Raw genomic sequence first — 23,234 nt, forward strand, 5'->3', positions numbered from 1 at the left:
CTCTTAGCTAAAAGAGCTCACAGAGAAGGAGGAAGAGGATGGGACAGACCTATGGGATGCTCCCCAGTGCCCTGGGGAGAGACCCGAGCGTCCAGTCCCACTTACCTGGTACATGCACATGCTGGCATTAATCCCATTGGGCAGGTGAGCGCATCTGGATTTGCTTCCCGTGTTCATGCCGAGCCCTCATGTCCGGGGCAGAGCACGGGGGGCGCCGGAGCCCCCTGCCCGCAGGGGCCGGGAGGCAGCGGGAGCTCCGAGGGATTCCCATGGGCGCCGCCCCAGTCACAGCCCGGGCCGAGGGGCCAGGGCGGCCCCAGGCGGGCACGCAGCGGGCACAGCGCTGCCGGCCGCCCCGAGTGCTGACCCAGATTGCTCCGAGCACGCCCGAGGCTCCCAGGCCCGGCCCCGGAGCGGGAGCCGAGGCTAAATCCGCGCATCCCTTAATCCGGGATGCTGCTGGGGCGGGCAGAGCGGCAGGGTGACCCGGCTTGCTCTCTCAGAGCGGGGAGCAGAGGGAGCCAGCCCCCGGCACAGGGCGGTGGTGCTGAGGCTGGATGCACCCAACAGCTGGGTACGTCTCAGCAACTCTTTCAGGAAGGCAGACTCATCCATAGGGACCCCAGGAGCTCCTGGCAAGCACTGTTGGGTGCTTTGCTCTCAGCATCTTGGGCAGAGCCAGGACCAGCTGAGCTCTGCGTATGGAGCAGCTGTTCCCAAGCTGCTTTCCTCCATCCAGACAAGGCAGGGATGCAGAGAGCTGGCCAGCCAACAGCCCAATCTCTGTCCTAGCTCATGCCTCTAATTTTGACCCATTTCCCATCTCTCTAAGGTGCTCCAAACTCCAAAACCCAGGCAAGGAGGATCTCAGGTTTAAGCACTGCAGAGGTAGAACAGATGCAAACATTTGAAGCCTCCTGCTTCCTTTGGCTGTTGGGCTCCTCCCACACCATACCCACAATGGAGCAGAGCAACAGTCCCCCCAGATCCCTGTTACCCCAAGTCTGAGCCCTGGGACACTGTGCTATTTCAAAAGACACCACAGGGATGGTGGGCAGCTCAGACTCATCCTGCACAGCCCTGTGACACTGGATTCATTCACCTCATGCTCTTCTAGCCTGAGTATCTTTGTGGAAATCAAGACCAGGCCTCTGGAGTACCTGGAGAGGGTCCTGCAGGTGGAGGAACAAGGAGCAGAGCACCAGCAGAAGCCCCAAGGCAAGCCCTGACTCCCCAAGCCCTGGGCTGCTCACTGAGCACGGGCCTCTGGCAGCCTCGCTGTCCTCTGCTCCCTGAGATGTCACAGTCCCCACCCTGCACCAGCTCTGCCTCCAGTGTCCCCTCTCAGGACCAAGACTGAGACACAGAAGTCCCATTGCCCCACTGGGAAAGGAGGCTGATGGAAAGGAGCCCTCCTGGCAAGGGAAGGGGCAGCAGTGGGGCTGCTCTGCACAGTGGGGAAGGAGAGTGATTGATGAATGGTTAATGTCCCCATCTAAAGTGCCACGGTGGGCTCAGCACTTCCTGACATCCCAAGAAGTTGACCGGAGGCAGAAAGCCAGATCTGCTGCGCAAAATGAGCTATCTGCTCCCCAGGTGCTGTCCCCCAGCAGACTGACTGTCCCCAGAGGAAGCCTTGCTCTCTGTCTGTCCCCTGCCTTGCTCTCACCCTGGGGTGTCCTTGGGGAGGCTTTGCCCCCTCTCCAAATCCATTCCCCTGAGGACAGGGGCAGTGCACTCCTACCCCTCCTCAAAGACCAGCAAGGGTACAGAGGAGAAGAGGAGATGTCCCAGTTGGTTGTGGCTTGGCCTGAGAGAACCCACAGGATTTACTGCTGACATGAGGTGCAACACCCGCGGCAGCATCACCAAGCCAACCCCCCCAGGGCCATGAGCTGAACCCCACATCCAATCCCCCTGGTGAGCCTCAGGGACGGTGCCAGGGCAGGTCCTCACCTGCGGGAGGGCTGAGTTCAGCTGCCTCTGGAGCTGGTCCCGCTCCCGGAGCGTCTCCTGCAGGCGGCTCTGGGTGACCGCCAGCGTCTCGCGCGTCTCCCGCAGCGTGTCCAGCAGCTTGTCCCTCTCGTCCAGCATGTTCACCATCAGCTGCTCGAAGTCAGCGTCCGCCTCCGAGCCCTGGGGGGGCCCCAGCGGGTCCCCCTCGCTGATGGTGGGCATCACCTCACACATCATGGCTGGGCTGGGCTGGAGGAGGCTCCCGACGGGGCTGGGGGTGTGCTCAGCACAGTCACATCACTGCGGGCTCCCGGGGGCCAGGGGAGCCAGCACGGGAGGGGACAGGGGGGGTTCAAGGAGGGGGACTCCCCATCCCTTCCTCCTGTGGGCTAAGCAGCAGCTGGCATCACTCCAGCAGGGTGCAGGGATGTCCTGGGCACCAACAGGGTCCTCGCAGTCACCAGTGCCCCGCTCGCTGCTCGTCACTGCTGGCTCCTGCTGCCACCTCTGCTGGGTTCCGTGGGTCACCTCTGCTGGGTCCTGTGTGTCACCTCTGCTAGATCCTGTGTGCCACCTCTCTGGGTCCTGTGTGTCACCTCTCCTGGGTCCTGTGTGTCACCTCTCCTGGTCCCGTGTGTCACCTCTGCTGGGTCCTGTGTGCCACCTCCCTGATGCCTTTCCAAGGGGCTGCAGCGTCCGGGCTGTTCAGAAGGGGACAAAACGATCCCTGAGGATTTGTCCCAGTGGAGAGCCCAAGCCAGCACAGGGAGGGTCCAGGGAATGTCTAGGCTGCCTGGGCATGCTGAGGGGGGCTCTGGTGAGGATGGGCTGTTTTCCCTAAAGCTGGAGGAGGTGTCACTGTTGATGTGGAAGCGTGTCTCTGTTGAGCATCACAGTTCTTCACACACCCAGCAGTGACCTGTGGCAGAGCGGACAGAGATTAGATCAGATCCCTCCTGCTGGCCCCAGAATGCCCAGAGACCTGCCCAGCCCCCTCTGCCCCCCATCAAACCCTGGAGAGCTGCACCAGGTGGGCTCAGCACCCACAGGAATGGGCTGTGCCAGGTTGTACCTCCTGCACCCACTACCCCAAATCCAGGATGGTACCAAGCTGCAGGAAACAGCAACCCTGGCACCCAAATCCTGCAACTGTCCTTGGCATTCACATATCCTGGGCCAGGATCCCATGCCCTCTGTGGAACTCCTGGCTGCCCAAGGCCCCTGTGCCCCCACTGTTCCCCAGCCCCAGGGAATTTGCAGAAAATCAGGCTCCAGCTGAGTTTAGCCCAAACCTGGCAGGAAGTCATAGCAACAAATGAGTTGAATGATTGGATTAATGTTCCCCCCTCCTCTAGACAGATGTGCTGGGCCCAGCTGTTCAGTGGCAACTGAACTGCAGCACATCCTCCCTCGGTCAAACCTCTCCCATGGGATGAAGGCAGCAGCATCCCCAAATTCCTCCCCAAGCACCAGCACTACAGAGGAGAGGCTGGAGGGAAGAGGCAGAGCTGGCATTTGGGCAATATATAGGCTGGATTAAAGCATGGCTGGACCTGAGAACCCAGCCCAGGGCTGATGCTGGAGCCCACAGCCCCACCTTCCCTAAACCATGGTGGGGATTCACAGTCCTGTTGGGGAACTTCAGCCCTCTGCAGCCAGGTGAGGGTCCCCAGCAGCAAGGGTGAGTGTGACACTGCCACCCCAGCCACCATGGGGACCTGCCCAGCCCGGTCACCATCTGTGCCAGGGGACAAATCACGAACAGGGCTCAAGCTGAGCAGCAAAACACAACACGGGAGGCCCAGGGTGAGCAGTGCTGGTCTGGAGCTGCTTCTGGGGCTGGCCCCGCTCCAGTGTTAAACTTTGCAGATGAAATGCTCAAGGATAGGCCTGAATATTCTGAGTCTGAGGATGCATCTGAAGCTGTGGCTGCCCCATCCCTGGCAGTGTCCAAGGCCAGGTTGGACAGGGCTTGGAGCAACCTGGGAAGGTGGGAAGTGTCCCTGCCCAAGGCAGGGGTGGGACTGGATGGGCTTGAAGGTCCCTCCCACCCCAAACCAGCCTGGGATTCTGTGTCACTTCCCCTCCAAACTCTCCCCCACACACATGGATAAAAAGGACCTGCACACAGGCCTGGCCCAGAGCAGCCTGTTCTGGCCCTTTGGGCTGGATGAAAGCTCTTGTGCCCAACAGCTCAGGGGCACAGCAGGGACCTGCCCTGATGAAAGGTGACACTTGTGAGGAGGTGCCTTTGTCACACCAGACACTGCCAGGGCAGGGGAATCAGAACTCTGCTCTTTGGATGACATTGGCTCATCAGCTGAGGGGAAGTTTGACACAAAAAACTCTCTAAAAATAGAGAGGCTCTGGCAAAAGCAGCAGCCCCTCACTGTGCCTCCTGTGTGATGCTGAGCCAGCTTCAGGGGACAGAGGACAGAGCTGTTCCACAGGTGGCGTCCTCCCCTCCCTTCACAGGTTGGATCCTCAAGTGGGATAAAACCTGTTGTGGATATGTGACAGTGTCCTGAAGCTTTGAGGGGCCGTTGGGATGTGGATGACCAGGATAACTGTGGATTCATGGGATAATTGCACTGAGGACATCCCATCTGTCCCAGGGTGAGGTTATGATGCTTGTATCCCCAGTCATGTGTTCTGTTAATGCTGGATATTCTATTCTGTGCCTTCAACACTGGCTCTGAGAGCCAAGGTGGGGAGAAGAAGAAGAAGCACAGAGTTTGTTATCAGGGACTGGATTCACTCCTCCAGAGGCTGCTGGAACTCAGAACTCCACTGTGGTGTCTGGACCCTGACAGAGCAGAGCAGGGCCCTCCTTTGCTTTTCAGTTGGTTTAGCTGGCTGAGGCAGAGTTTTCCCTGGACTGTCTTTTGTCCTTTCCCTTTTCTTGGAACTGTTCAAACCTGCTCTGGACTGGGCCCTGGGGAGCACTGAGAGCTTGCACTTTGTGGCCATGGGGGCCTGCTCTGGGCAGCAGCCTTTCCCAGTGCCAGAGGGATTGATAACAGAGTGAGCATCAACGGGAGAGACTTTCTGAATATGTCGTCTCTTCAGAGCGGTGACTGAGTTTTGTCATCGGGTGTTGTTCATTTTTTGTGCTGGGGAGTGCTTTGCCCACTAAATAAACAGGTTCTCTCCACTTCTCTCAGAGGAATCCTTCCCAAACCAGTTGAGGGGTGGGGCTGTGTGGGTTTGCTCTCGGGGGGGGGGGGGGGCTTTTGGAGGCTTTCTTCCCAATTTGCCCTAAACCAAGGACACCATCCCAGCAGGATCCCACAAAAACAAGGCTGGTGGAGCAAAAGGCACAGAGTGAGGGACCATTCCAGCCCCTGCTCTCCTTGGGTTGAGTTGGACATGAGCCTCATCCCTGTAATTCAGCAGGGAAAATGCTTTCCAGTTCTACAGCCCCTAATGAACGGCCCCAGGGGTACCGACAGGCATGGGGCTCCCTGCCAGCCTTCCTGGGGTTAAGAGCTCCCAGAGTCCAGGGAGATTTAGGGCCAAGAAGAGCAGAACCCTGTCCTACCCCAGGCCTAAGCCCTGATAATTTGGGTGCAAAGCCTAAAGGAGGTGACTTGCATGGCCCCTCCTCTGCTGTGCCTCTGCCTGAGGGATGAGCATGAAGAGGGAACACCCAGGCTGGGCACAGCCTGGCAGCTCCTGAGCACGACCTGAATGGCAAAATGAGCCCCATGGGCATGGCCCAGCCAGCTGCTGGTGGGGAACTGGGAGAAATTAGCAGATGAATTAAGAGATATTAACCAAGGCACGGAGGGAAGAGCCCTGTAAGCCCTCAGGGAAGGGAAATGCTGCAGGGAATGACCAAGACATAAATCTGACCTGAGAGATGCTGGGATGGAAGTTTATCCTGGCTGCAAAGGAGAGACACCCTTACCATGAGGAGACTCTGCAGATGCCAATTCCAGCAGGGCCATGGCAGCCTCCCACCCCCCATGGGGCTGGACCCACACAGTGCAGCAAGAGGCACAGATTTACATCCAAGAGCTGATTTTCTTTCTGCTTCCCCCATGGTTGAGCTCGTGCACGAGTTGTTCTGGGGGGTTTTGTTTCACTGCAAACCTGCTCCTGCCCACAGTCACATCCTGTTATTCCTGTGTGCTTGTGCAGGGAGATGGGAAGATGAGCACAGTCAGTCCCTGAGCCTGGGGAGGGTGCTCACAGAATCACAGGGATCTCAGACAGCTGCTCCAGGGTGGACTCATCCCATTCCCCTGGTCCCCAAAAGCCTCTGTGCCCTGTCCCTGAGGATGCTCAGTGAAAACTCTCCTGGCCAAGGCAACGTTGGTGACCCCGAGCTTCTCTGTGCCCTGGGGGTGTCTGCACTGACTCGTCCTGGACCCCCAGGGACACCAACAGAGGTGTAAGGCAAACCCCTGCAGCTGGAGCAGCCCCATGAGCAGGGTGAGACCTCCCACCACCCCAGAGAGCAGCCAAAGCCCCCCTGGCCTGGCCTGAGAGCCCCAGACAGGTGGGGACAGCCAGCCCAGGGCTCTCTGTGCCTCCCAGGATGCTGTGGCACGCTGAGAATCCTTCTGCCAGAGGGTCCCTGGCAGGGAAATCCAGGGGCATGCTCTGCCACCTCTGAGTGTGGCTCTGGACACAATCCAGCCCGGTGTGCCCATCCTGGCTGGAACCATGGCAAAATCCAAGAGTGGAAAATTCCCTGCACTGCAGTGGGACCATCCACTTCCATGGACAGATACTGAGCTGCCTCCAGTATCCCCATCATGGATCCATTCCTCTAACAACCATAGGAGCTCTCCCACCCCATGAATCTGTGAGTGATCATTTCTGGATTCAGCCACTGCAGCTTTCACAGCAACACCATGAGTGCCAGGAGTGGCCCAGGCTCTGGGAAGGGCCAACACCCAGAGTCAGGGCAGATACAAAGGGTTTATTTGGGATGGCACAAGAAGGAGTCAGGACCAGGCTGGGTTTGATCCTTGCTGTATTCAAGGCCTGTGGAGCAGGGAGTGAGCTCAGTAAGCCACAGGCAGAGGTGAGTGTGCAGAGATGTGCACACAGGGCCAGGGATACAGCAACATTCATGCAGCAAGGATGTGCACACGAGCAGGAATGTGCAGAATGTTCCTTTCCAGGGTCAGCTCCCCTCATTTGTGTCCCACCTCAAACCTTGGGCTTTTCTCCATGCTCCACCTCACCCACTGCCAGGTGCCTCTCCCGTTCAGCCCAGCTGAGAGGGCACATCCAGGCTCTGTCCCTGCCCAGGAAAGCTCAGCAGCTCCCAGGCAAACCCGCACATGCCAACGGTCACTTTGAAGGACCTTGGGGACATCAGTGTGGGTGACAGCCCAGACACCCCCACACTCTGCTGTGACTGCAGCAGCAGTGAGGGCACACCCAGAGCAGCTCTGTGCTGCAGGAGGTCAGAGGGGCCTGAGCTCGCTCCCAATTAGTGCCTGTAAATCTCAACCTTTCACAGGTCTCTGGGAGAACTCCCTAAATGCTCCTGCCTGGCTTTAGAGGGCCTTAAGTGCTGGGATAATCATCGGGTAGAGGCTGCAAGGAGACAGCTGGGAGCTGAGCAAACACACACTGCACAGCTCGAGCCCTTGCTGGGTATTTTTAGTCCCGTGGGGCTGCCAGGCACAGGCTTGCTGGGAGCAGCTTTCTTGCCAGGGAAAACGTGCTTGCTTTACTATCCCTCCCCCCTCCACCCCAAAACGCTGCTTTCCCCACTTTTGGGGATGGAGAACAGCACCGTCACATGTTGCCTGCTCAGAGAGGGCACTTCCTCACAGATGTGGAGCAGCTGATGGGGAGCAGAAGGGGTTTTTGCCCTGGAGCTGATGATGTGCTCAGCCCAGCTCTGCAGTGAGTCAGGCTGCCCGTGGGATGCTGGGTCCCAGGGAGCACCCTGGCTTTCCCTTCCCAACAAGAGAGAGAAGCACCCACAGCTTTACCCACACACAGGGGATAGAGACAGCCTCGTGTTTCCTCTCTGAACAGCTCCACTCCCATCCCAGCCCTGACAAGAGGAAAAGCCTCGGTGGCTCTGTCAGCAGGACCATCACCCAGCAGGCAGCTGGCAAAGAGGGTTAATGCACTCCTTGGAGGCAACAAGCTCTCAGAGACTGATCATCCCATAAAAATGCCACTCTGATCTTTTCTGCTCCTGGAAAATCCTTCTCAACAGCCCAGCTTGGCCTTGGAAGCACAGAGTTGGGGTGGCAGAGCCCACACCAGCACCCCTCACTCCCAGCTCCCTGGCACAGGAACAGCCTCCCCTCTGCCCAGCTCGGGGTCCAGCACCCACAGTGACCTCCCACACTGACCCCTCTCTGCCAGATCCAGGAGGGAACAGAGTCTGGTGCCCTTTTGCTGCTGGTTTTACCTTTCAGGAACTTGTGACCCCAGGACAGGCTGCAAGTGTCACATCCTGGCATTCCCAGCAAGCTCATCCCAAACACTGCCCTGCAGGCAGAGCCACATCCCAGCACAAGTCCTGGCCACCCTCACTGCAGTCAGACACCACTTGGCAGCAGCCAGGACATGTTGAGACACCAACCCACCCTTGCCAACCCCAGGGAAGGTCAGTAGTGACCCTCTGAGCAGTGGGATGGCAGGTGGGAACCTCCTCACCATCCCTACCAAGTCACAGAGCCCATTTCTCCTACCCTCAGTGAGAGATGTGGTAATTAGAGGTTGGGAAAAGATACAGCCTCATCCCAGCATTTCTCCCAGGCCCCCTCATTTATTCCCAGGACACGTTGTGGCCCCTTGGGACCTGCAGTCCCCTGAGAGGGACAAGGAAGATGCAGCTTTCCATGGGGCCCGGATGGTAACAGCTCCTGAATCCCCTAATGCAGCCCTGCCACCAGCAGGGAACTGCACAGATGGTCCCTGGTGCTGCCAGGGGCTGCCCTGGCCAGGACACCAGGGATAACAAGGGAAATGAGGCATTCTGGCTGGAAATAAGGTGCCATTTTTCCAGCAGCACAGGATTGGATTCCTGTTCCAAAAGGTGAGATGGATTTGCTGAGATCGGGACTGGGAACGTGCTGCAGACCTGAGGAAACACACAGAGAGAGGCGCCTCCTCTCTCTCTCCTCTCTCCTGGAGTCCCCACACCTGCAGCAGTGTGTCCTTTGCCCCCAGTGGGACAATGTCCAACTTGAACCTTGTTGGAGATGCAGCAGTGCCAGAGCAGGACATTCAGGCAGCGTCTCCAGGGTTTGGAGCTGTCTCAGGTGTTGGGAAGCCCTGGGTGCCCCTAAAGAGTGGGGACAGGGGACATTGCAAGCAATAAAAGGCAGCTACTCCCAATATCTTACCTTAAAGGACACACTTCTGCCCCAAAGACTTGCTCCAAACCCAGGAAGCAGTTCCCACCTCAACCCTTGCTCACTCAAGTTGCTAAACCAGAGGAGAATCCACAAGGAAAAAGGTCCAGATCTGACAGTTTCTTTGCAGGGAGCAGTAAATGCTAGCATTGCACTGGTATTTATACTTCCCAGTGGGAGGGGAGGCATTACACACCACTTCCAGAGGGTATTTTCAGACAGCCACCTGCTCCTCATTGTGCAGAGACACAATTGTTCCTCAGCAAAACCTTGTCAGACGAGGAGCCAAAATCTGCGCCGGGCCCTGAGGGGAGGAGGGAGCTGAAGCCCTAGGGCTGGCACCCAAACACGGTCACACAGACACCCACAGGAATCCACAGGACTCTGTCACCTTGGGATGTGTTGTGGGGGTTGTGCTGGGGGTCCACACTCAAGTTTCCCTGTTTGCAAAGTGGGCCACGTGTCCTGCCCTGACCCCAGGGAAAGGAGGGACCTCAGGGTACCCCAAGGAGGACCACAGGTCTGAGGAGGTGCTGAAGGCCCCAGGATCCCATGGGCTGTGTGGAAGCACAGGGAGTGTTCTGGAGGAGCAGAGACTGTGGTGCTGGAACACGAGCTGGATTTCACTCTTTGGCACAGCTGCCCCAGTTGGCATGAGGGGTTCACCCGAACCAGCAAAAACACAAACCAAACTCCCAAATCCTGTAATCACACCCCACTCCAGTCACCTGCACCCAGCAGCATCACTGAAAGACAGGGCTGTGGAAATCCTGGAGAAATCTTAATTCCTTTGATGCACAAGAGGCTGGAAAACAACATGTGCTCTGGCAGGGAGGAGACAGATGCACCTGATCCATGAGATCAAGCTCACATTGCTCTTCCAGGATGTGGTCTGCACTCAGAGCCATCCATAGGGGCAAGGAGAAGTTTCAGCAGCCACCAAACCAACACAAAAAAGCCACAATTCCGGTTACAACCATTTCCTTTTCCAGTTGTTGCTCTGCTGTGTGTCATATGGCTCATCCATCCTTCTGTTCCATAAGTTTGCAACCAAACCCCCCGCCCTTTGCTCCGTTAGGCTGAAGTCACAGCCCTGTCTTTCAGTGATGCTGCTGGGTGCAGGTGACTGGAGTGGGGTGTGATTACAGGATTTGGGGTTTGGTTTGTGTTTTTGCTGGTTCGGGTGAACCCCTCATGCCAACTGAGGCAGCTGTGCCAGACTGAAATCCAGCTCGTGTTCCAACACCACAGTCTCTGCTCCTCCAGAACACTCCCTGTGCTTCCACACAGCCCATGGGATCCTGGGGCCTTCAGCACCTCTTCAGACCTGTGGTCCTCCTTGGAATACCCTGGTTGGAAGGGACCTCTGAAGATCATCTCATCCAACACCCTCTCAAGGCAGGGTCAGACCCCAAGCAGGTGCCACAGAGACATGTGCAGGTGAGTTTGGAATGTCTCCAGGGAGGGAGACCCCACACCCTCCCCAGGCAGCTGTTCTGGCTCTCTGGAGGAAGTTCTTCCTCGGATTGAGGTGTTGAAAGTCTTTGATTTCTGTCTCAAGGAAGGTTGCTTTAAACAGCAGCAGAAGGAAATGCATTCCCTAAAGAAGCAGCACCTCGAGGTGAAGCAGCCCCTGACTCTGCCAGGGAACACAGCCTGGGATCCACCCCAGCAATCAGGCTGGTTTCCAGCCCAAGGTGGATGCAGACTCCTCTGACAGGGAAGTGATCCCCAGCCATTGAGAGAAAATCCTGTGCTTGTCACAGAGGGAGCATCACTGCAAAGTCCCCTTACCTTTGGCAAAGTGAGGCCTTGTGCCTCAGTCTCCCCACGAGCAGGGCACAGCTTCAATGCTTGCCGAGACACAGAGGCATGGCTGGTGATTTTCCATGATTTCACTAGAGGTTTTGCCACGGGTACATCCCTCCCGCCCCCATGGCACTTCTGCTGAGGAGTTATCTCATCTGGGAGCCTGCCGGGCTGGAGCCGGGGCCTCCCCCTCGCTAGCGCGGCCGCTTTAGTCACACCCCGTGAGCACTTGTGGTGCTAATTTATTCAGCGCCAGGGAAGAGTCACCAGCTCCGAGGGGGGCTGGGGAAATCTGTGCCAGGGTGCGCCGGAGCCCTGACAAATGCTGTGGAGGGGCCTCTCCCCTCACCTGGCCCTGGCACCCACAACCGGCCCTGGCACCCACAGCCAGCCCCGGCACCCACAGCCAGGCCCGGCACCCACAGCCAGCCCTGGCACCCACAGCCAGCCCAGGGCACAGGGGAGGCTCTGCTTGCAGAGAAACCCCAGGCAAACCCCACGGGCCCCTGAGGAGCTGCCATGCCTGCTCTGCCCAAGATCCAGGGTTTCCCCTCCCCACCCATCCCACTGGAGTCTCTCCCACACCCTCAGCAGGCCCTCCCTGCCAGGAGTCTCAGCCGGGATAGCCAGTCCTGCACATCAGCTGCACATCTGCCCAATCCCAGGGTAAAATTCAGCCACCAAATCTGTGACTGGTGGAAAGGGAAAGGGGCTCAGTGAGCTCCCTGAGGCCCACAGGGAAATCCCACTCCCTGCCCTGCTTGAGCAGGTCTCCAGCGTTCTGCCACCACAGAATCATGGAATGGTTCACTTTGGAAAGGACCCTGAAAGCTCAACCAGTTCTACCCCTGTCCACAAGGCCAGGATGCTCCAAGCCCTGGCCAACCATCCCTCACCAGACTCTAAATTATGAGTGGGGTTGAGGAAGAGCCCAGGGAGGGAGTTTGGAGTCGGGGGAGAGGCAGATGGGGCTTACAGTGAAATTTGGGAAGACACAATGGAGAGAAGGGATGTGTCCAGTGCTACTGGCCTCAGGTTGGACCACAGCAGGCTCAGGAACATATCCCTGCACCACACTCTGGGGTTTTGCAGGCACCACAACCTGCAAGGGAACACCAATGGTCCTGGAGCACGACCTCGGCCCTGGGGAGGCCTCCAGAGCTCAGCAATTCACCACCAACCACCCCAGCACACAGAGACAACAGCAGCCAGACTGTGCCCCAAGTTCCCCTTGTGCTCCCCATGCCAATCCAGGCAGGCAATCCAGGCAGGGCTCCCCTCTCCTCCACCCTCCTGAAGCACAGAAGGTTTTAGTCCATCCTGCTCCAGAGGAGTGGTGACATCATGGCTTGGGCACTGGATGATCCCAAGCAGAGGCGGCTGGGATGGTTTCAGTAACTCAGGTGATGGGGACTGGGGAAGATTCCCCCTTGTGTTCATCCCTTCTGTTGCTCCTTGCCTGTGCCAAGGGGCTTTAGCAATTGCTTGATCCCTTTGCTGATAGCACAGCCAGTTCCTGAAGAGCTTTTGCCCAGAAGCAGTGGGACATCAGTTCTGGACACTCAGGCTTTGAGGATGAGCAGATCCAGCACTGGGACAGCTCTGCAACGTTTGGCAAGGAAACCTCACAGGATTTACCACAAGCATCTCCACTCCTACTGGGACATGTGGGTGCTCAGCTCCACATAGGACAAGGCACGACCATGGGGTTGAATCCCTACCTGACTGAATCCTCCTCCCAAGCCCTTCACACCATGGATAACCACACCCTCCCTTGCCAAGCCAGGCTCCTTTGGCACCGTGGCTGCTTTGGAGTGGGTGGATGAACCCCAGCAAGGAGCAGGCAGAGATGGAGATAAGCAGCCCCAGTCCAGGCTGGAATGGCCCTGGTGCTGTTCCCAGTGCCTGTGCAGGGAGGGCCCAGGGCACTGTCAGCTCCTAACATCACAGCCCTGACAGCCACAGGGCCTGGCAGGAGCAGCCAGGGAACAGCTGGGCACAGGGACATCACAGGGTGGCTGGGGCAAGGCTCAGGCACTGGAGCCCTGTCTGCTCTAAATCCACATCGAGCAGGGTCACATCTTCAACCCACACCCTTCAGGTGCAAAGTGAGCTCCCAAATGAGCCCCAGCCAATGCCCACCTGGCACACCTGGCACAGCCAAAGCCACAGTGCTGCAGGAGGGGCTCATCCTACTCCTGTCTGGCATTTTAAGCCTTGCTTCATGCAAGAAGGACTTTCTGGGAGAGTCTCTGCCCTGCACATCCCAACTCCTGACACAGTGGAGGATGTGCCCACTCATGGCACCAGCGAGGCGGAGGGCCTGGAGATGCTGTGCTTTAGAAGGAAAATTCAAGTTGTTCCTCTTTAGGAGAATTGTAGGATTAGCTCAGCCCTGATTAAGCATCAGAGGAACCACAAAAAGCACCTCAAAAATAGCCTGCCAAGGAAAAACTCCATCTGGAGCTCATTTCTCCTGGATGTAGGCCACAAGGAAGATATAAGGGATATAAAAGTTCAGTTCCCTCCAGAAATCCCAAGTACTGGAAAAGATCAGGAAGAATGAATCAAGGTTTGCATGAATGTGAAGAGCTGTGTTGGATCCAGCAGAGAGCTCTAAGCAGAGCCCCTGAGGGCATGGAATGAGCTGAGGGAGGGAGCAGAGGAATCACCATGTCCCACCACTGCTCTCCTCCTTTGGGGACTGGAGAAAACAGAAAGGGAAGCACCACCAAATTGATCCAGAAAGTGTGGGGAGTGTGGTGGTTTGCAGAGGGGTGGCAGCCCTCCCCCATGGCAGCAGAGCTCTCATCTGGGCACGTATCATCTCAGAATCCAGCACCAGGCACTAGTTCAACTCAATTTCTAACTAGCTCCCTCTCAAATGTCCATGGAGCCCAGCTAGTGCAGTGTCCTCGGTGTCCCCAGGGACTGCCCTGCCTGGCACAGGAGCCCCAGGAGCTCTGCCCTTGTCCTCCCTGTGCCACCCACAGGCTCTCATGGCCATCCCAGCTCACCCAAAGGGGAGCCCCAACCATGGCATCATCGAGCCTGACCCCTGCTTCCACCCATCACCCCCAAAGGGAACCCAAAAAACACTGAACCCATTTCACCCTTTGACCCAAAGCCCCTGGGAACAGCCCTCTGCCACCCCCAGTACTTTGGGGGTTCCTGCATACTGAGTTCACAGGATCCCAGACTGGTTTGGGGTGGAAGGGACCTTTAAACCCATCCTGTTCCACCCCCTGCCAAGGGACACCTTCCACTATCCCAGGTTGCTCCAATCCCTGTCCAACCCAGCCCCAGGAACAATCCCCTGAACCACCTCAGGAGGTCAAAGCAGGATTTGGCCAACCCATGAGACATCACCAGGAGAGGAGGGACACATCTGCAGCTCAGCAGGCTTTCAAAGGAATGAAATGTGGGTGATTACTCTGGTGCACCACTGGTGGGAAGAGTTGCGGGTGGGGTGGTTTCCCACTTGGTCCCCCTGTTTGCTCCTGTGGACACTCAAAAACATGGGGGCCTTAAAGTCCCTTGGGGGAGCAATGAAGGAAAGGGAACATCCCAATGCCTTGGAAAACATCTGCTGCCTGAGCTGAGGATGCTGTGGGCTCTCTGTTAAAAGCCAAGAGCACATCAAAGCTCACAAGGCAAAAGAACACAAGTGTGGCTGGGAATCTCTCTCCACACACAGCCCAAGAACAGCAGCTGAGCCAATGCTTTCCAGAGGGCTTAGTGACCATTTCTGAAGACAGCTTTAAATTTCTGGCTCTTTTACAGCACAGCTTTGGACCTTGCACACCCCTCACTGCCTGTTCCTGCAGATGTGGCAGCAGGCAGAGCCCAGCTCCAGCAGCACTGATGGGGGGTTCAGGAGGTTCAGGCAGAGCCCAGCTCCAGCAGCACTGGCTGAGGGTTCAGGGGGTTCAGGCAGAGCCCAGCTCCAGCAGCACTGATGGGGGGTTCAGGGGGTTCAGGCAGAGCCCAGCTCCAGCAGCACAGGCTGGGGGGGTTCAGGGGGTTCAGGCAGAGCCCAGCTCCAGCAGCACTGGCTGGGGGGTCAGGCCCTCCCTGAGCCCCAGCACTCAGCAGGGCCAGGCTGTGCTGCTGCAGAGCTGCAGCCCCCCAGGGCAGCACAGGCAGAAAAACCAGCATGTGTCAGGACTGGTGGGATGCTCACCCAAGCAGAAGTGGCTCCCTGCCCAGCCTCCTGTGCCCTCCTCCCACCTCCCCAAGTTCAGAGCTGCCTGCAGGCACCAGCCCACCTGAGGTGACCTTCACCTGTCGTGCTGATCCAGGGACATTCACTGAGTGATGCTCACATGTGAACACCTGATAGACAGAGCCCCTGACCTTGTCTCCTCTGGGTAAATGCACCAATTTATCTTCACCTTATCTTCACCAGCTCTGGTTTGGACAGCTACAATCACTTCCCTGCCACAATACAGCAATTCCAGGCCTCACCACCACGAGAGGACCTTCAGCCCATGCAGACACAACAGCAGCAGCTCCCTGGGAATGCACCCAGTGCAGGCACTCAGAAGGATGGAGTTTACCCTGCATCCAACTGGTATGTAACTGGAGGTGGGATTTTTGTGCCTTGCCTTTTGCAAAGTACTTGGCCCTGCTGAAGAACGTGGTGGACTCTGGGCTTGACAGGCAAAGCACTCCCAGAAGCTCTGGGAATGTACATTAACACCCACCCTGCAGGTTTCCCACCCTCATGGCACGGCATGAGGTGCTGTCCAAAGGCCCTTTCTCCCCTCCAACATCACAACCATAGGTGTTGGTCACCATCCTTCAGCTCAGCAGAGCCATCTTCACCTGCCTGGACCTGCTGAGAGCTGCCAGGGAGCTCCAGGGCTGGGCTCACACCGAGCAGTGCTCTGCATCCTTACAGGCCATACAGCCTCTCCAGGGTGCTCCCAACCCAGATAAGGAGTGAACCTGAACAGGATTCATCTCTCCCAACAGCCAAAGCCACCTTCCTCCCAGGCACTGGGTCCCTTTGGCACCTTTGCATGTCCATATCCTTCCATAGAGCAGGGATGGATCCAAGCCCACCTTGCTCCTTGCTCTCAGGGATTTCTGAAGAGCATCAGCCAGTTCTGAGGGCTGACATGAGACAAGGTGGAATCTGGTTCCTGAAGCTCAAGAACCAAACACTCTCCCAAACTGGGTCTCACCATCTCCTCTGCCCTTTGCAAAGCATGTGGCCTCCTCCAGCTGTATCTGGTCAGGGGAACATGGGACAGGGCAAGGCAAGAGGGTTTCTGGGTCAGTCTGAGTCTCCTGAGGGGAAACAGATGGATTTTCTGGTGGGGACTGATGCTGAAAAGCAATTACACATGAAGACATCCCCAACAGACTCTGCTCTGCTCTGGCCCAGAGCCCAAGTCATCCTGGGTTTGGATTTTAATTAGCCCCATTTTGGTATCTGCTCTCTCTTCCCTCCAGATAATGATTTAATTATTACAGACATGTCTTCAAATTAGCAGCTTCCTCAGTGGATTATTCAGATCTCCTCAATTACAGAGCCCAGCTCACCACCATCACAAGAGAGGCTGGAGAGAACAAAGGGAGCCCAAAATGCTTCCTGGAAAGAGGAACCATGAAGCACCTGTACAAGCAGGGGTCACTGCCAAGCCCTGTTCTGTTTATCCAGGTGTCTCTCACAGCTGGACAGGAAACCTTGCTCCAAACCATGCCCAAAGAGCTGCATCATTTGTGATCTGCCTTCCCACCAGGCCTTTGTGCTCAGCACAGCACAAGCAAGGTGAAAAGGACACGGGATGAGCTGGGGCCTGGAGCCACCTCTGTGCATCCCCCTCGACTGAGATCACACGTTTGGGGACCCCCCAGCAGAAGGGACCCTGTGGGGACCTGGTAAGGGCCCACTGCCAGACTGCAAGTGCCCTTGTGGTGGGAGTCACCCAGTAGCCTCCTCACCTTGGGAGGGACCACAAGGGAGCTGGGACCAGGGACCAGCAGGTGGGAATGGCAAATCCAGTCTCCTCCAGGAGTGGGACTGGGCAAGGGCCTGGGGCTAAGCCAGGCCTGGCTGAAGAGAAATCAGCAGAACAGGCTGCCAAAATAAACACCAGAGGTAAATGCAAAGTGAAGGAAGAGGGAAACCTTCAGAGAGCAGCTCCAGAGCAGATTTGGTGCCAAGGGGCAGGGGCTGACCTGCACAGGAGTCCCTACCTGAACTGCCAGGCAGACACGCTGCTCCCTCACAGTGAGGTGTGGGCAGAGCTTCTCCAGGCTGCATGAATTCCCTGCAAACTCTGCTCCCCAGCCTGGCACAGACTTACAGAATATTCTGAGCTGGAAGGGGTGATCCCTGTCCCCAGGCTGGGCTGGGACAGGAGGGGACACACACAAGAGGTGCCCCATCCCTTGCTGCAAAGGGCAACAGCTCCAAGGACACCCCAACAAGCCCCTTGGTCCTTTCCCACCGACACACCTGAGCTCCTGACTCCACACCGTGCTTCTCCCAGGACCCCCAAGATTTCCCTCACCAGTGCTGCTACAATACGCACATTACTGCCAAAGGAAGCAGATTTGTAGCAGCCACTAGGAAAGCTCTACTGCCTCTCCCTGCTGTAACATGGGCAGGAGCAGAAAATCTCCTCTGGCTCCCCTGTCACTGCAGTTTACACTCCAGCAGAGCAGCTTACAGCAGCTGCAGCTCCTGCTGCTGCAGGAAAAGCCCTCAAGCACAGCCACGTGTGAGTCTGCACCTGCAAACACAGCCTAGGCCTCCCAAATCTCAGGCTAACCCTGCATTTGTGAGGCTGGATCCTCCTCTGAATCCCTTCTTGAGCTCAGAAAAGCTGCTGTGCAGCACAAAGAGCCCAGTGCTGTGGCCTGTCATCCCAGCTCATGGGCTGGGGGATACAGCCCTGCTGTCCCTCATATTCCTGGCTGGATTCACAGCGCTGTTCTCTGGGCAATGAGCCCCAGCCCAGCCCCACTGGCCTTGTGCCCCACATCCCTCTGGGCTGTCCCCTGGCTCTGTCCTCTCCAACAACCATCACAAACCTTTGAACATTCCGAGCTCTCCACCCCATCAGAGACCAACACACTCAAGAGCAAGCAGGGGGAGAGTAAAGGCCACAATGGAACAAGGCTTTTGGTTTAATTTCCTTAAGAAACCAGGCTAAAGAAGACGGGAGTGGAAGTGACACATAAAAAAACCCAGAGATTTTCATTAACCCGATCAAACCTCCTGGAATATGATAACAGAGGCAATAACAGACACCTCCCCTCTGGCCAAGGACAAAGAAAGGCTTCCTAGTTATGAAGAAGATGAAGAAAATTGGAGTAGAGAAAAGGAAATGACTCAAAAATGGCTGAAATGTCAGCTGTTATTAAAAAGCCTTCACCTCGCGAGAAATAATGAGTGATGAGAGCAGGGATATGATGGGGAAAGCTGAACAGACAGAGAACAAGTGGGGGAGCAACCACCCGAGAATGGCTGTGAAAGCCACGCTGGTGACTACGGAGGTGGGCTGACCTCCAGAGCTGTGCCTGGGGTTACCTGTGAGGAATTTGGGGTCCTGAGAGGCCATGCCTGTCAGGAGGGTGACAGCAGCCCCGGGATGTTCCCCATCCCCGACGAGCGAGTCCCAAAGAGTGAAATCCCCCCGGATTTAGAAACATCCTTCCAGAGGCGCTGATCCCACCCTGTCACCTCTGCTGTGCCTGCCCGAGGACAGGAACAGGGACACTCCTGCGGTGCCACAGTATAGGGGATAGAATATAAGTAAATAAAGAGTTGCAGCTGGGTTAATTATTAAAGATTATGAGCAGGCCTGATTTTAACAGGCCACAGCTTCAGCTGATAATAAGAAGAGTGTTATAAAAGTGTGGATTGGTTGGTTGAGGGGAAGTGGAGTCAGCTGGCTATTGTGAGAAGGAAGAGTCAGCGCCTAGAGGAGCTGCCTATGAGAATCATCAAGGAGGTACGAAACTCTAGCAATATGGAACCTTTGCAATATAATGACAATAGAACCCTTGCAGTACAATAACAACACCACAGCACGACCGGGCACGCACAGCCGGTATCAGCCAGAGGGGACCCCCGTCCCTGTGAGCCCCGGGGCGGCCGCGGCCCCGCGCGGCCCCGGCGTGCCGGGAGGGAAGGAGGGCGGGCAGTGTCGGGGCTGTGTCACTGTCGCCGTCACGCAGCACTGCGGGACCGCCCGCTCTCGCTCCAGCCTCGGCAGCTCCATCCCCGCCGGAGCCGCGCTGTCCCCGCTCCCCTGGGGGGACACAAAGCCCGTCCTGCTCACCCCGCGATCCCTCCGGCATTGCCGCAGCCGTGCCGGGAATTGCGGAGCAGGAGCCGCTCGCATCCTCCTCTCCCGGCCTCCAGCGCCTCCCCGGAGCTGCGTGTGCGGACACGGCTCCATCCTCCCCGCAGAACCCCGGCCCAGCCCTGCTCTGCCCCGCATTCACAGCACGGTGTGCCCAGAGCCCTCCGAATCTGACAGGATTCACTTTTTGGGAAGCAAGAAGTGAGAGTCAAACCTCACACGTTTCCTCCCAGAGTAAGGTCGAGGGCAGCGGGGAGTTGGGAGCTGTGCCTGCACAGAGGTTGGACTTTTCCAAACCCAGACTTGTCACCTTCAGAGAAAAATACAGAGGCAGTAAAGCCATCCTGGTTGCCCCCATCACCTTCAGCATTCTCTTCCCACCACAAGTCTGGACCAGCTCTCCCCTGCCAGCCTGCTCTGGGTGCTGGTGTCATCAGCACCTGCCCTGGGCCTGGAAGTCCTCTCATATTTACAGTTTTGGGAACCACCAAGTGCACTCAGCAGCTGCATCAGAGTGATAAGCCTCACTCATGACAGAGGCAAAAGGAAATCATGAGGTCCCAGCGGCCTCAGGGACTGGTTAAACTGGGTGCTCACAAGCAGCTTCTGATCATGGTTTAGTGGCCACAATGGTATTAAGTCAAAAGTTGGACTTGATGATCTTGGAAGTCTTTTCCAACCTTAATGATTCTATCATTCAGGGATAAATGCTGCAAATTCTCACACTTTTGGGAGAACACATTCAGACAAATGTCCAGCTCAAGAGTGACCACACAGGAGCTGACCAATGTCACCCTCCTCTCCACCTGCACCAGGAGAAAAGAGAGAAAGCTCCAGGTGCAAGCAGCAGCATGGGAAGATTCTTCTGCTTCCTTCCCCATACCAGGATTTTGGCAGTTTGAGGCACCCCAGGGCAGTTCACGAGGAGTCAAGAGTCCTTGGAAGGAGACAGTCCAGGCACTGAGTGATGGAGGACCTGGCACACCTTGGTCTGACAGCTCATCCTGATGGGTCACTACATTTTTCCCCAGGGCAGTGACAGCCCCTCCCTGGCATCTCCAGTGGTTGGATTTCCTTTGAGTTGCAGTAGAGAAAGGAGGAAATCAAGCAGCCAGTGTCTGCTAGCTGCTGGGGCTGGTGACTGGTTTCCTCACTTTTCCAGCCTCAAAAATAAACATTATTTTCTTTGCAAGACTGGGGGAACTATCAGTGCCTGTGTCCATGGCCTGCCCACATTGCAGCAGGGTGTAGGGCTCCCAGGGAGCAGCCAGCCCTCTGAATGTGTTCCTTGAGCCCCTGCTCCTACACTGCTGGATTCCAGCTCCCTCAGGAACTTCCCAGCAGCAAACAGGGCAATCATATGGAGATGGAGACAGGAAAATCCAAATATCTTCAATCCAAGGTCTCCTAAAGAAACACATCCCTTTAGAGCATCACTGCTGTGCTGAACTTCAGTTTGCACATCCATCACACCCAGCTCTGATCCCAAATCCCTGTCAGTGCCACAAAGTCAGTTTGTCACTTCCCCCCAAGATCACAGCACGTGATCAGACCTTGGCTCCATTCTTAGTTCAAGTGATGAGCTCTCCCTGCTCCACCACAAGCTAGCGGGGTCAGGAGGCTGAAAGCTGCTGGAGACAAGAGCCTGCTGCCTGCACACCAGTCTGCCCAGTGCTCTGTGTGAACTGGAAACACCAGCAAGCCCTCTGCATTCACCCACTGAACAGAGACTTGGCTCTCAAAGCAAAACACCACCAGTTGGCCACCTTTTCTGTATCCCACATCTCAAAGCCAGATGTGAAAAGGTAAATTGTTTATTTACAAAGAGAATGGAACAGATTCATAGGACACACACACAGAGTTAACAGAGGGTTTTGAGGGTATTTTGCTTGATGCTACATGAAGTCCCCAAAACTCATCCTTTCCTCAGTAAGATGAGCCCTCAGTGGCCACCAGGAAGGTGCCATCATTTCCCTCCTAGACCCCACACCCTTAATCAGGAACACACCTCATAGCACGGACAGTAAAGGTAATAAATGTTCATTTACCCCCCAAATTGATCTGGGGGTAAATGCAGCTGCTGCATTACCTCAAGGCCACATCTGGAGGGCAGAGTGTGACCCTTGGGACGCAGCAGATGTCCTGCACCGAGCCCTGAGCAGGATCTCAGGCAGGAATGGAGGCTGTGCAGTAGCCAAGGCATTGGAGAATTCAAGCCTGGTATTCAATACCTCCTGGTATTTTTAGGCAGCAGGAGGACGTGTGGGAGAGCTCTCCCCGTGCAGGCTGATGCCATTTGCTGCAGGGCACTCAGAATGAGATTTATTGACAACGTGTGATTTGAAAGCGACACCGGCGCTCCCAGAGAGCCAGGCACTGCTCAGCAGTGCTGGGGCTCATGGCAGCCTCAGTTTGGGAGACAAAATTTCTCTATAAATGTGTAAACATGAAGGACACATGTAACAAAAGTAATTTCTGCTTGCAGGGATGCTCTGGCTGCCAACTCCAAAAATGGCCACTGTGAAAGTCTGCTAACTAAACTAACTAGAAGCAGATGATCAAAAGCAGGAAAAAATGCTCTTTTTTTTTAATATGGCAGCCCAAAGTGTTGGCTGCAATCAAGTGATTATCACCCAGGTTTTGATGCTGGGGAGAAGATTCTCTCTCCATCAAACACAAGCTGCTCTCTGGGTGGCACATCTGGATGTCAGACAGATAACAGCAGCAAAGCAAACCCTTTCTGGATTTGGGATCAAAGGCAAGACAGCTCAGGTCAGGAGAGATGAGCCTTCTGGTTCTAATTAAAACCTGATGGGTTAAAATGAGCAAAGCCATGTTACTGAGCACATGGAGAGCCCAAGCCCCTGGAAGGGGTCTGGGAGGAAGCTCTTGCAAGGACCCCAGACTCCACCCCATGTCCCAGTAAAGGCACATCTGCTTCCAGGTGCTGTGTTGCTGGGGAGGACCAGGGACAGCAGCTCTCCACAGGCACAGGGGAATCTCCAGAACTTCCACCCATCCACTCTCTAACACAGCCAGGTTTTCCAAGCAGCAAAGCTTGAAAATTTGGGTTGGTCAACAACCCTATGGATCCTTCAGAGGCTTTGGTTTTCTGCTCCTCTACCCCCACATGGCCTCCTCAACCCCCCCCAGCCTGCCTTGGCTCAAACTGCTGGCAGATACAGCCCTGGCTGCAGGAGATGTGGGGATTGGGTCTCCTTTGCCCACCCAGCAGTACATCCAGGCTGGACATTGCCTTCACTGATGCTCCAGTCCTACAGCAACCTGGAGGGACAGGACCTCTGCTGCTGCCAGCATCTCTGCACAGGGACACAGCCAAGAGTGATTCCATCCTCAGCCAGATGGGAGACATGTCACCAGCACGCCAGGATGGCAAAGGCTGCAGCAGCACTACATCCCAGTGATTCCCACCCTAGCAGATCCCAATCCACAGCCAGAAACCAGCTGTGGCCACACCAGAATGCCCAAGAGAAACATTCTCTTCTGCAGCTACAGGAGAAAAGCAGGATTTGGCTGTGCCACCTTCACACTTCACTCCCACCACCCCTTCTCAAGAGTAGGAGCTCAGCTTCACAGCATGCCAGGGAAAGCAAACACAGGAGGGAAAAATCCAGGAGCACCAGAGCCACTACAGCCTGCAGAGAAACCATCCCAGACACCAGGGCCCTTCCTGAGCCTCAAAACAACACCATGCCCCAAGGAGCCCTGACACAACTCCCTGCACTCCCCAAATCCAGGTGTCACCCTGGGTACTGCTCAGGATGGAGCAGGAGCTGGGAGGCAC

The 23,234-nt window shown here is 56.3% G+C and overlaps 1 protein-coding gene across 7 annotated transcripts in view; it reads right to left on the reverse strand.

Moving 5' to 3' along the window:
* Positions 1 to 23,234, reverse strand: part of PPFIA4 (PTPRF interacting protein alpha 4) — a 63,222-nt gene that overhangs the window by 34,245 nt on the left and 5,743 nt on the right. For 4 of the 7 annotated variants that reach the window (XM_054290662.1, XM_054290661.1, XM_054290660.1 and 1 more), the window contains exon 2: positions 1,957 to 2,875. In XM_054290662.1, coding sequence (XP_054146637.1) covers positions 1,957 to 2,193 — 237 coding nt within the window. In that variant the 5' untranslated portion in view covers positions 2,194 to 2,875. Of the gene's footprint in view, positions 1 to 1,956; positions 2,876 to 23,234 lie in introns of those variants that run through there. The other 3 variants (XM_054290656.1, XM_054290658.1, XM_054290659.1) reach the window with 3 other exon arrangements.

This window comes from Melozone crissalis, unplaced genomic scaffold, assembly GCF_028551555.1.
Source record: "Melozone crissalis strain CALT ecotype California unplaced genomic scaffold, PUWL_Pcris_2 ptg000086l_1, whole genome shotgun sequence".
NCBI lineage: Eukaryota > Metazoa > Chordata > Aves > Passeriformes > Passerellidae > Melozone > Melozone crissalis.